At 40.9% G+C, this 14,044-nt stretch overlaps 1 protein-coding gene across 6 annotated transcripts in view; it reads right to left on the reverse strand.

Moving 5' to 3' along the window:
- ATRX (ATRX chromatin remodeler) overlaps nt 1-14,044 on the reverse strand; it is a 92,763-nt gene that overhangs the window by 32,446 nt on the left and 46,273 nt on the right. For all 6 annotated transcript variants that reach the window (XM_082208195.1, XM_082208191.1, XM_082208193.1 and 3 more), the window contains 7 exons: nt 12,762-12,855; nt 10,479-10,581; nt 7,025-7,204; nt 3,978-4,116; nt 3,655-3,764; nt 1,443-1,589; nt 1,055-1,232 (listed from right to left, as the gene is read on the reverse strand). In XM_082208195.1, the coding sequence (XP_082064321.1) occupies nt 1,055-1,232; nt 1,443-1,589; nt 3,655-3,764; nt 3,978-4,116; nt 7,025-7,204; nt 10,479-10,581; nt 12,762-12,855 (951 nt within the window). The remainder of the gene's footprint in view (nt 1-1,054; nt 1,233-1,442; nt 1,590-3,654; nt 3,765-3,977; nt 4,117-7,024; nt 7,205-10,478; nt 10,582-12,761; nt 12,856-14,044) is intronic.

The raw sequence follows: 14,044 nt of genomic DNA on the forward strand, positions 1-14,044 counted from the left end.
ATAAGATGCACCAGACCACAAGATGCACCTAGTTTTTGGAGGAGGAACACAAGAAAAAAAATATTCTGAATCTCAGAAGCCAGAACAGCAAGAGGGATAGCTGCGCAGCGAAAGCAGCAATCCCTCTTGCTGTTCTGGCTTCTGGGATAGCTGCGCAGCCTGCATTCGCTCCATAAGACGCACACACATTTCCCCTTACTTTTTAGGAGGGAAAAAGTGAGTCTTATAGAGCAAAAAATACTGTAGTCACAGAAAAAGTAAGGATTGAATACAACAGACTACAGAGAAAAATTTCAATCCTCAATCTAAGATACTATGCAGAAACATCATCATAATACAGAAATAAACAACGAATCATATATAAACAATTGACAAAATAGGAAACCCCAAATGTATTGCTGCAGCATTTCACACATCACCATTGTTCCAGGAATTAATATGAAACCCCAAAACAGTCTGATAAGAAGATTGTGTGCTTCCAAGACATATGACATATTGAGGTATCCATTGAGAAGAAAGAGGGGAGGAGAATGGGAGGAAGCTGAGAATATGTGGCCTCTTCCAACTCCTATCAACTTAAAGTAAATGATCCTGGATGATGAGGCTAGAGTTGGGGAGTTGCATGCCATGAGGTACAAAAAACTTCCCTTCCTGAACTATACAAAAAGAAAAAACACCTTTCCCCACTCTCCAGAACCCCCAAATACCAGCATTTTATTGCAGAAGGGGTGGGAGTGTAGAAAAGAGGAGAAGGGAGACCACCTCCTCTCCTCTTTTCTGAGATTTCATTTCATGTGTAGTCTGAAGCAGGTTTCAATGCTTCTGTTCTGGCATGGTTGAAATTCCTCTGGGGAAGCTGGAGAACACTGCAGAGTTGTGTTTGTGTGTGGAACTCCAACTGCTAGAGGGACCCACTTTACACATACCTGCTTCCAAATATGTAATGGACGAAACTACCTATCCATCAATGTCCCCTGCAACAGAGGAAGCATCAAAGCGATCTGATCACTATGACCAGTTCACATAAAACAATTTGCATAATATTCTGGCTTACCTGGATCAACCAGTGCTTTGATAAATATTTCCTTGAGTTTCCTGCTCTTCACATTTCTCCCTTGTGCAAGGTTACGGTACATCTCATAGCCTATGATCATTACACCCCCTTCATCCTGCCATCTTTGGAGCAGATAGCTTCTCTCTTGAGGGCGTTTCACTGTTGCTAGTTCACAGACCTTGTGAAAACAGACAAAAACCCTGAATTTCCACCCCCAACCAAACATGCCATTAATGTACTTGCAGAATGTTAAATACTGAAAATGCTCATACTCAATGGATAAACTTCTCACACATTTAACACAAATGTTATTGTTTGCATTTCTTAATTATGTAATTTTTCATGATTGAAACTGAATGTACCCTGAAGTCCATGCATACATACATACCTCAAGTTTCTCATCGTCTTCTAAGCCTTCTTGCCATTTCTCAAATTCATTCAACCAATTCAGGGCTGTGTTCAGCGGACAAACAACAAGAGCTGTCCTGAAATCCATCTTGTCGCACAACAGAATAGTATGAAGAAAACTAACTACCTTCAAGAGAGAGAAAGTCAAACAAATCACCTTTAATATATGTCTTCACATTTTTATAAAGAAAAAAGCAGCTACAAATATGCTTTTTTAAAAATGTGGCGACTAACATGGGGCAAAACTAGTAGATTTTCATAATGAATTATTTATTAGGGGTTTGTGTGTGAATCAAAGCCTTTCTCCTTGTATTAAGCTTCCTGCATGTATTTGCTATGCAACCAACTAATTTTGATTTCTTCCAATATAGCTGTTTAGTGGATCATCTCTCTCTAGGTAGTTAAATTAACTGCCAGATGTTTGTGTGTGAAAAGGGGCTTGTGTGTAGCATGTTAATCCATTTCAAGATGTACAACTTTAGTGTAGGAAAACCCAAGGAAACTCTGGCACTTAAAGGTATACTTTGTTTGTATTCAGGTTGGGGGGGGGAATGCTACCCAGAGAGGCAAAAGATACCCCCTCAAACACGCAGCCTTCCAAACTTCTGACTGTAGAACAACACATGTATAGCCTTTTACTCATTTATTAGGTGCAGTCCTGATATTTTCCTATTATGTTTTCTCCCCTGCAAGGTTACAGCATTTTCCCAGTACAGAATGCATTGTTATACCTGAAAAAATGCAGTATTTCCCTAAGATAGCACATCTACTGCTTTGAGACTTTAAGGAACAAAATTTCACAAGCATCACAGGGAGCCAACCATCGATCATGCTATAAGCTGTGATGGGCATGTGCATGCCCATGATATTTTGTGAGCAATTTCTCAATTTTCTTTTTTAGTTTTTTATTATTGTTTTAGGGGCTAGGTATTCAATGACTGTAACACTACAACAAAGGAACATTCTTCCAGTAATCAACACAGCTACACTATGCTTCTGCCACTGTTCTTTTTTGAAAGAAGTAACATCATGTGCGCACGCACGCACAGTGTTAGAAACTCAGATATATGAGCTAGGTGCCAAATTAAGGTTACAGTCCCAAAATGGAATGTGTAATTGCCATTTTTGGGTAAGACAACTATAAGGTCTTACTTTTCAAATGATGGACTGACTGTGATTGATTCTCAGTTAAACATCTGGCTAGTTCAGATGACCACCTTGAGCTAGGTTAAGAACTTTGAAAACTTAAAGAAAAGTCGCTTGATCCAGGGACAGTCCACTTATATGTTGGCCTATTCCTACCTCTTTTCTTAATGATGACTGCCCCTGCTCAGGCTGCACAGAAAAAGTGTTCTGGTTCTTGAAATTCATTCTGATTGTGCAGATAAAATACAGAATTCTACAGGATGTGGTATTAGTGCGTGCAAACAGTCAAGATGCAATAATCCCAAGGCATGCACCTCCTAATGGTGGAGATATCAGGTGCCATCCTGGCACCTCGGCATCGTCACTTGATCACAAGTGGTCAATAGCCAGGTGCAAAATGAACCTAGCTAATTTCAAACTGTGTGTGTGTGTGTGTGTGTTTAAAGTCATGGTATGTATACATTCCCATACTGAAGAGGGAATGAACCACAGCTGCCAACGTTTCCCTTTTCTTTAAGGGAAATTCCCTTATTCCGAATAGGATTCCTCGCAAGAAAAGGGAAAAGTTGACAGCTATGGAATGAACTGCAACACAGATGCAATATGTGACTGTAGTATAAACAAAATGTTGGATCAGCACAGGGGAAGCTAAAGTTCAAATTCCCAGATCAACTATCAAGCTCACTGGATGATTTGGGGACAAGCTGTCTTCTCAGTCTTACCTACCTGACACAATTGTTCAGAGGATAAAATTGGATACCCACCCTTCAGGGAAAGTGTTTGAGCCCCTTGGAGGAAGAGTGGTATCAAGATGTAATAAAATCTCTCCTCCCTGCACCAAGCTATTCTCCCTACAACGACTACAAATAAACTGGATATTGTATTATTGCCTTAAGATGGAAACTATAACAATAAGGCTAAAAAAGGCAATGGGAATACACACACAAATAGTCGGGAGAAGGCTTTTACATTTACATGATGCTCCAGCTTTAACCAAAGCTAAAATGAGCAAGTTCTATCCCTGCCAACAAATCCTTGAAACATACCTGCAAGGTCTTTCCCAGACCCATACAGTGGGCAAGAATGCATCCAGAGCCTGCAGATTTCCTTGTTTTTTTCACAGATTCACAACAGCAATCCCACATAAACTGTACACCTAGAAGTAATATTTTCAAAAGATCCTTATAGAAATTTTAAATACTACTACTTATTTTTTTAAAAAATCAGAAATAAACAAGCACTATTTCTTGTTTTGGCTTATAATGGCCGTCACAGAACACGGCAACATCTCTCTAACCCTACCAGTTAAAAAGGTAAACTCATGGAAACCCAGAGTTTTGGGGGCAAAGCTCCTGCCAAAGTTTCTTACCATCAACTTGATGTGGCTTCAGCTTTGTAACTATGTCACGATGAACTTGTACTATAGGTTCTTTGGTTTCTTCATCTTCATCTAAAACCAGCTTAGTTGTAATTGGACATTTCATTGGTGTATCTTCTAGTTCTATCACCTGGAAAGATTTTTGTATGCAATTAATTCAAGCTGTTACAGAAACAACAAAACTACTCAGAGCTAACACCAGAATAAATATTGTGAAGCCTTACTTTTTCAGTTGCAAGAAAATGGATTTATCCCAAGATATGAAACAATTACTCTGTATTTGACAGGGAGCATTCCATGCCAAGTCAACAAATGAGGCTTGCATCATAGTCACGGACTTCATTGGAAAACTGCAAATTGGTGCTTCATATGTGTGTGGGGACAGTGTTGGAAAATGGAGGCACTCTGGTCAAAAGAAATGAGCTAAAGCATAAATAATAGTTAAGCTAGAAATGAAAGTGCCCTGGGTTAAATCTATATCCTGTTTCTGGGGAATGCAGTAATGCTTGCTTCTAACCTGAAACAGTTGGATCTTTGAATAATTTGTTCCATGCAACAACAGGAGATTCTCTTAATCACAAGCTAGGAGACGTAATAAATAACAAGATGAAAGATAAAGAAAAATTATTAAAAGATAATCCAAAAAGAACTCTCTTAAGAGAATCTAGTATTTTTGTTTTTTAAAGACAGTCTTTAAAAGAATCTTTAAAAAACAATTCCAGTAGCACCTTAAAGACCAACTAAGTATAAGCTTTCTAGGTATGAGCTTTCGTGTGTATACACACTCCTTCAGATACTCTGAAGCAGAGGTTGCTACCTCAAATACTCTGAAGCAGAGGTTGCTATGAGGTTGCTAGCAGATGCTTGTGGCTGTGCTTGGCTTTACATAGATTTAAAGCTTGAGAAACAAGTATCAGCACAAAAGTAGATTATGCTAACTGCAAGTTAGAAAAACAAAGGAAGACAGGGAAGGCTTAGAGGGGTCAGAGAGGTGTAGTGGAAAGTCCCTTCAAAATATATAGTAAAGGTGGCTTATAACCACTGCATTAAGGTGGGACAAATTAGGGTGGGGACGCTTTGCAAATGGGTGACACCGGAACTGTGGGTATGTGAGTAACCTGTAATTGGGGTCTCTTGTATTCACCCTGAAGTGAATGTGACACAATTCTTGCACAAGAACAAATCCTTCTTTGCTTCGTTACCTGTTGCCTAGTTATTAGTCTCTGCGAGATAAGGAACCTCAGAAGTTCCACATTGTGAGACTGCCCCAAAACTTTGGAAGGCATTTTGGACTAGACAAAATTATCAACCAAATCCTCGATTGACATCCAGTCTTAGCACTCTTCTCGATTGGAAGTGGTAATAATAATGGAGTTCAATATAGAGAATTACTAGCAATGTTACCGGCTGCTGCCCAGCTGGAACTAGCTAGTCATTGGAAGGGGTTTTCTATGCCCACAGAGAAAGAAGGTGGGGAGGGGGAACAATATAATATGAACTCTTGTCCCAACACAGGCAAGTGGTTAAGGTGCTTTACAATAAAGCAGAGTGTAAATTTTATGAAATAAATAAAAATTAAGTGATATGGGCCAATTTTGATGTTACATGGTTTCTCTTCATTAGGTATACAGTGGTGCCCCGCAAGACGAATGCCTCGCAAGATGGAAAACCCGCTAGAGACGAAAGGGTTTTCTGTTTTTGAGCTGCTTCGCAAGACGATTTTCCCTATGGGCTTGCTTTGCAAGACGAAAACGTCTTGCGAGTGTTCCGATTTTTTTCCGCTCCCCCCCCCTTTTTCTAATCCGCTAAGCCGCTAGTAGCCTTTTAGCCGCTAAGCCGCTAAGCCTTTAATAGCCGCTAAACCGCTAATAGCGCTAATCCGCTAATAGGGTTGCTTCGCAAGACGAAAAAACCGCTAGACGAAGAGACTCGCGGAATGGATTAATTTCGTCTTGCGAGGCACCACTGTATCAATAAAGCTCATAGTCTCCCTGGGCTACCAGTGTCCCAAACAACATGACATTACCTCTAATAATGAGAATGACAACAGTAGTACTTTTTATGGTTATTTACATTTCATTCAGCAGACAAGTTGTTATCTTCATACAAAGTTTTGTGATTTTGTATGTATACATTTTGTGTAAAAATTTCTAATGTACCTCAACAAAAATTCATTAAAAAGAACTGCAATAATTTTGAAGCGTTCATTGTTGAGGGCAAGGGCTATAGTTCAGTGGAATAACACATGATGTGCATGTCTATGTTGCTGTGTTCAACCCCAGTACTCCACGTAGGTCTGGGTGAGATTTCTGTCTGAAACCTTAATGAGCTGCTACCAATCAGTGTAGAAAACACTGAGTTAGATACACCAACAACCTTAACAGTTCCATGTTTTTACAAAGGATTGGATAATCAATAGTAATTTTTCTTAAAGTTGTTAAATACATTCAACAAGTGTTTTCTGAACATTACTGTACTTTTCACACATGGGTACTATCCAGCTTGTGTTGCCCCATTGACAGAAGGCATCCATGAGCAAAACAGGGAAGGAGGCTATTTGGGAGGATTCATCTGGTCTGGAGGACAGCTGAAAACTGTCCTCCAAAGGAACACAGGAAGCTACTTGAGATCAATTGCTGCTGGGCCATCTAGTTCAGTATAGTTAACACTAACTAGCACTGGCTGTTCAGAGTTTCAGACAGGTTTTCCTAGCCCTACCTGGAGGTATACCTATTGTTTAAAATATCAACTAGAATGGGCTTGGGTAAATAAAAATATCGTAAGCATGTGTCTGAAAGAGTAGATTGTTGGTAAGAGTAATAATAATAAATGAATACGTTTAAAATGTTTGTAACATTTTACATTTCCCAGGAAATGCTACTGCACACTGAAGTTTTCTATTATAATTCCCTCTTAGTGCTTTCAAGGTACTACCAGCACCTGGTAGGATTATTAAGATTCCCCAGCACCAAAGTGTTCAAAGCTAACAACAAACAGACTAATCCCTGATGCCCTTTGTATATAATTAGCAAACTTACTTCTCTTAGCTTCTCCCTCTCACGTTCCCTTTCCGCAATGCGCCGTCTTCTCTCTTCCTCTTCTTTCAGAGCATTTTGAGTTTCTCTTCTGAGCTTATCATCTTTAAGTATCTTCCGTATTTTTTTCCTGCCTTTCCCAGGAGATTTTGAATCATCGTTATCATCATCATCAGAATTACTCTGTCAAAATCAGAAGAAAATACTGGTTGAAAGTCTTCCATATTTTCATGCACGTTGATGAGTGTTGTAATAAAAAGGAAACAATGAATAGTCTTGTAAATAAAGACACTAATATGGATCTAGCTACTTACTATTATTTTAAATGGTGCCAAGTATTAGTAGTATACAATACACGGCAACCGTAGCTGAATAAAGTGCATGAGAAAAGAAGTTTTCAAAACTGAATGGCTAGTTTGTCACAATTGTATTTACTTATTCGTGTGAGCACTTACCAAACAAGGATGCCCTTAGTGTATTTCAGAAGCACCCTAAATACCACAAAGTTGCAACACAAACTGTTTTTGAAGGTCCTCCTGTTTAAAAAGTGGCTTGCCATGCAGTGTAGGACAAAAAGGAGGGAATCGAAAGTAAGACGTGCAACAGTGGCAAACTACAATTTATTCTGAGTACAGCAATTGCAACGTGTTGCAGTAATAAACTCTTCCTGGGGCATATTTAATTCTTTCAGAAGCTCCACCAAAAAAATACTACCATATGGCAGTTGTATCAAAGCATATTCTATTAGATACTACTAATTGAATCCAACCATTTGTCTTACCTGAATGGGTGTAGCTCACTACCTATTGTCCAAGGCAGAAAACAGGGTTCAAGGCTGCTTCCTGCCCTCATTCAATCCATTTTCTGACGAGAATGACACAGAGCCAGAGCAGATGATTAACAAAATGAATACTGGAAGAAGAGAAGTCAACTCATGCACAAACAAACTTGAACCAATAGACAAGAGAAATGGACCTTGGCAAAGGAAAGAGCCTACATAGATTTGCAGCCCACCCATAGAAGGGGGTGGGGGGTAGTGGTGGTGTGACATCCATGAAATTGACTATTCAGGTGAGACCAATAGTCCACTTTCTATGGGTGGCAAGCCATCACATGGAATGTACCAAAAGAGATATTCTCAATAGTTGGGGGGGGGGGGCAGCAGCGGATGTATGAATTAGATCTGCAGAAGCACCTGTTGTAAAAACTAGCCACCCAAGAGAAGCATCTGCATATGCAAATTTATCCATTTTGTAATGCTGGGCAAAAGATTTTGAAGTAACCCATGCCGTGGCCTTGCATATGTCCTGAAGCAAGGCACTGGTCGCAAAGGCCACCACAACCAAAGCTGATCTAGTAGAATGGGCTATGATATTTGAAAGCACAGGTAAATTAGAAGACTCGTAGCCAAAAGAAATACAGGCTTTCAGCCAACAAGTTATTGCAGTTCGAGAGACCTTCTTGCCCAAGGATTGTGGATGAAAGGAGACAATATTTTATGCAGTTAATATACACCTCAACTGAAGGTCCACTGGACAGTGAGGGAGTACCATTCCTTCTAAAGATCAAGGGGATGACTTAGATTTGAACAGAAAGAAGGCAAAAAACAGCAGTAAGTAATTCCCCTTGCAAATGAAGGCTGGGTCGGTTCAGAGAACCACAGTCTTTGAAGACACAGAGGCGCCAGTCAGTAGACAGGGGTCCCAGGTTGGAAACACACAGAGCTGATGTGATGGTGATGAGGAAGAGCACCTTAAAGGAAAGAATTCCTAGAGGAACAGTGTGAGGCTCAAAGAAAGCCACTTGCAGCACTTTGTGAAGACTCCTAAGATGGAAAGCAGTGTGCTACAGGAGGCAAGAACAGGGAGGCATCTTTCAAGAAGAATTTCAACAATGGATGGGCACTAAATGAATTATACCTTCAAACCAGCACCACTCATGCTCTGGTTTACCACATGCTCTGGTATCTTCTATTGGTCAATGGGATGCTGGAATAGAAGTCACCACCTATGCAGTCCAGAATGCTTTAGATGGCACCACTCAAATGCTAGGCTGTCAGGTCAAAATAGCACCAGCAGTACTGAGGCCATTCCAATCACAGCTACCTGAGAGTCTGGGCCAGAAGTGGAAGAGGAGGAAAGGCAAACAATAATCAGGAGGTGGGGGCTAGGTAGACTGGGCACTGATGCCCAGAGCCCCTTCTGCTTGCTACCTTGCACTGAACTTTGGCAGCTGAGGCTTCTGAGGTGTGGCAAGCAGATGCAGTTGTTCTAAAAACTCACCCTGGCAATGGACACCCCCCCCAACCTTAAGAGACTAGCATCTGGCATCCCGAAATGGGACCCCTTTGTTGAGATGTTGAATGGAGGTCTACCAATAGTGAGAGGCAAACTGATAGAGGAACTTAAAGGAGCTTGTGCTGAGAGTTGGGAGCGTAGAGCTGGTATGACCATTGGTTTTACCAAGTGTGGTGAAGAGCCCAAGACATGACCGGGATGGTTGACAGAAAGAGGCCTTGAGCTAGCAGCTAGGCTGCTTCAAACAAAGTGAGAAAAAAATAGTGAGAAATTCAGCCAGGGGGAGGGAGAAAAACCACAGAATAAAGGTGAACTTTAAAAAAAAACATATGATCAAGGGAATAAAAAGCTAAGACAGAGTGGTGGAGGAAAGCTTAAAAACAGTAACACACTCACCCAATTTAGAAAAACTCACAATGGGTCCACCCCAAGATGAAGGCAGGGAATGGACTGAATGAGGGCAGGAAGCAGCCTTGAACTCAACTCTATAATCATTTATTTCCTTGGATAATAGGTGGCGAAGCAACACCCATGTGATGGCCTGTCACCCATGGAAAACACCAAAATTATAAGAAAGCCTTATAAGAAGCTGAAACAGTAGGGGGAATGTGAGGAATGGTGTTTCTACATTGAGGGTGAAGCTCAGTCATTTTTGCCACTGCCAGGAAATACATTGATAAATTCAATGTTGTTACATATACAGCAAAGAAATATTACTTTTTTATGCTGTTACTTCTGTCATTATTTTGTTATTTTAGTCTTCCTGTTAATATGAAAGTGTTCCTGAGGTTTTAGATTTTGTGATATATTTCTGTTCTCCTTGGTGTAAGCTGCTTTGAGCAACTCTTTTTTCTTTTTGTGTTTGGAAAAGCAGCATATAAATAAAGTCATGGTAATTTATTTCACAAGAATAATAAAGAGAGGCCAGGATCCAAAGAGATTCTTAGGATCATGCAAAGGACTTAACAGCATCTTACAGAATGACAGTTCTGACTCCCTCACTCACCTTGAAGAGCTGACCCATCCCTCTGCCATACTAAACTTTTTTTAGAAACTCTCTTCAGGTTTAAATGGAGTTTGCCTTTTACTGTGGGGAGAGGCGCTATTTGACATGTGCACTCTAAATCCTCAAGGCCACAGAACTTATTTCTGTGCAATACCTTGTTCTCACTGGATGAATCCTCCTGGACTTTTATGCGTCTTCTTTTCTTCTTCTGCTTGTAACTTCGCTGATTTTCTTCTAATTCAGCTTTCTTGGCAGATCTGAAACATTGAAGAGGATTCACAGATCTTCTGTTCATGGATTTTCTGCTCAATTACTACTAAACCAACAGATCTAAAACTGAACTTAACAGTGGAAATGTCATTTTCACTTCCTCTGACAGAAGATTAAATATATGATGCATCAGTTTGAACACAAACTGTAGCGGTTGTTTCTGCTACTTGTTATTAACTAATTAACGCCTCTAATTTCAACTGCACCAACATTTCATAATGAAGCACTATGATGATGGCCTCTTTTCCTATGCTCTACTCAAAAACTAATGACTCAGATAACCAGGAATGCACTCCTGCTTAAGGAATTAAGAAACTGGTAGTTGCAACAAACTTGAAATTAATGACCCCTTAATAATGTTTATAACACAATGAACTGTTTTGGTATAAGAACATAAGAACAGCCCTGCTGGATCAGGTCAAAGCCCCATCTAGTTTAGCACTCTGTTCTCACAGTGACTAACCACATGTACCAATGGGAAGCCACAGGGATGTGGGTGACACTGTGGTCTAAACCACTGAGCCTCTTGGGCTTGTCAATCGGAAGATCAGCAGTTTGAATTTGCGAAATAGGGGGAGCTCCTGTTGCTCTGTCCCAGCTCCTGCCAACCTAGCTGTTCAAAAGCACAGCAGTGCAAGTAGATAAATAGGTACCACTGTGGCAGGAAGGTAAACAGTTTATCTGTTTGCTCTGGCTTCCATCAGTGTCCCGCTGCACCAGAAGTGGTTTAGTCCTGCTGGCCACATGACCCGGAAAGATGAGTGCCGTAACCCCATAGTTGCCTTTGACTGGACTTAACCATCCAGGGGTACTTTACCTTTACCCTTTTCCAATGGAAAGCCAGCAGGCAAAACACGAGCACTACAGAACTGCAACACCAGCACTTTATATTCACCTGCAATTGCCAGCACCTGTGATACCCTGCACTTGGTATTCAAATCCATGCTGCCTCCAGCAGTAGAGGTAGAACATACTATGCTAAACTTGTGGTAAAGTATTCATATTAATGAACTCCTTGTTGACTAATTGTTGACCTAATATTATGTATCGCAGTAGAGGAACATTGGTCTGAAGAGATTTAAGGGTTGTCTGTTTTACAACTTAAGCTGAAGATATATTAATTTTTTAGAATTGATAAACTGCTTACAACTCTTTAAAATCTGCAACATAAAAACATTATGCAGGATCATTATAAGCAATATGGACAGTAAAAACAGTAGAACTGCAGTATACAGTAAAATAGTAGTATAAAGGCAAATAAAAACAATGTCTGATCCATTTCTGATGGTTTATTAGCTAAGCCTCACGTGAAGTTTGATGCACTGGCTTCGGGATTTCCTATCGACCATTGCCTGGACTATGGACCAGTTCTGTTCTATTTTGGGGTGGAGTGGGGGATTTCCTGTGTCAGTTTCACTTTGTTTGCATTTTGTCCAGAAAGGCATGTTATTTTATATGCATTTTGGAACCTTTCTGAGCGAAGGCCTACATCAGGGGTCAGCAACCCACGGCTCCAGAGCCGCATGTGGCTCTTTTACACCTTTGCCGTGGCTCCGGGGCGGATACTAGTGAGGGGAGGAGACGCATTGTGTGCCCCGACACTCCCCACTGTGGCGGGCGCTGTACTGGCTGTGACGTCGCATGGGGGCGATGCGTGCGTTAGTCACGCACCGTCCCGACGTCACCTTCCCGCCCGCCCGCCTGCTACATTGTAAGGGGCATGTACGCTGGTCACTGTTTTGAAGGGGAGTGAAGAACACACACACACACACACAAAGGTAACTTGTTAATTTAACGTTTATTTCTATGAGGAGGAGTAATTCTGAGGGGTCAAACAAAGAAATAATAAAAAGTGACAAAAAAGTTATTTTTAAAATGATGAGTTTTGCGGCTCCCAGGTTTTTTTTCTTCGGAAACTGGTCCAAGTGGCTCTTTTTGTCTTAAAGATGCAGACCCCTGGCCTACATCAAAAATCTGTAGATGTTTAAAAACAGAAAAACGGCATGCTAGTTTGGGAAGTGCAAACCAGGTTGGTTTACTTTAAAACATGGACTGAATGAGTTATCCTTCAGTTTTCACATCTTCCCCCACCCCAGAAAGAAAGATATGCAATACAGTTCTTGGCTGAAAATCAAACTCTCAAGAGCCTATTTTTAGAGTGAAGTACCTTGTTCTAGGACGCTGATCATCTTCAGATTCACTGACTTCTTCACTGACTCCAGATTCATTTGCTTCCGAATTATCTGAATCCTCACTGCTTACTTTAAGGTTAAACAAAAAATGGTATCATAATTGCTGCATCAGTATCAAAGCACTTGTAGTTAAGTACTTGACCATCATTTATCAACATTTTAATAGAAAGCCACTAGAAGTACAGTTGACTCACATCTTGAATGCAATTAATTTGCAAATTTTCAACTTTTTTTGTTTTGGTCCAGGAACCAAGAGAATTCAGTTTGTGGCAAAGGGCAAACAGGAGAGAGGGTAATAAGAGAGATTTCAATCCTTTCACCAACCACAGTTACCCACTCCCTGCTACTAACATTGCAACTGCTGAAATACTCAGCTTCACGCAAGCCAGCCCACAGCTGAGAGCAGGAGTAATCTTGTAACCTCTGCACCTGACATGTACATCTCTGGAGTGTGGAACCAGTTAAAAGCAGAGACTGGACCACTGCTACATTTTGACTGTATTAGTGTTTTTTAATTGTTTTAACTGTCTTCAGTTCATGTGGGGTTTGTCCAGATAAGACTGAGCAACTTGTTGGTGGGTGGTTCCCTAGACTAGATGGATGGGGTGTTGACTGCTCTTGATGAGGTTACACACCCTCTGATGCAGCTTGGGGATACTTATGGATCCACTGTTGTCACTTGTGGCACAGGTTGCCTCAGTGGGGCGGCATGCCTTCCAACAGTTTCAGCTGGTGGCTCAGCTGTGCCCCTCTCTAAACAGGAGTAGCCTAACTTCTGTTGCCTAGGCTCTGGTAACCTCTAGGTTAGATTAAATTAGTTATATGTAGAGCTGCCTCTGAAGGTGGTTTGGAAATTTCAGCTAGCGCAGAATTCAGTGACCAGATTGCTCACCAAAGCAAGATGGTTTGGGCATATATTGCCTGGAAAGTACTGGTTTCAACTTACACAGGCTTCAGCAGCTCAGGACCATTATACCTCAAGGACTGCCTCTCTCCATATGAACCCTTAGATCATAATTTAAGACCTTTCTTTGTGTGCCTCCTGCACAAAAGGAGTATTCCACAGAACTGAGCTGATGACACAAAATGGTCAGTTTCTCATTTTTGCCAAATAAGCCTCACCAACTCAGGGAATGACAAACAACAGTACTGCAGATGATCACAGCGACTGAGCTGGGACATAAGGACTCAGGGAACCCTTGAGGCACCTTGGACCTAAACTCTTCAGGGCTTTAAAAATTAATACAAAACCTTTAGG

The sequence above is a fragment of the Podarcis vaucheri genome (genome assembly GCF_965113315.1).
Source record: "Podarcis vaucheri genome assembly, chromosome: Z".
Taxonomy (NCBI): Eukaryota; Metazoa; Chordata; class Lepidosauria; order Squamata; family Lacertidae; genus Podarcis; species Podarcis vaucheri.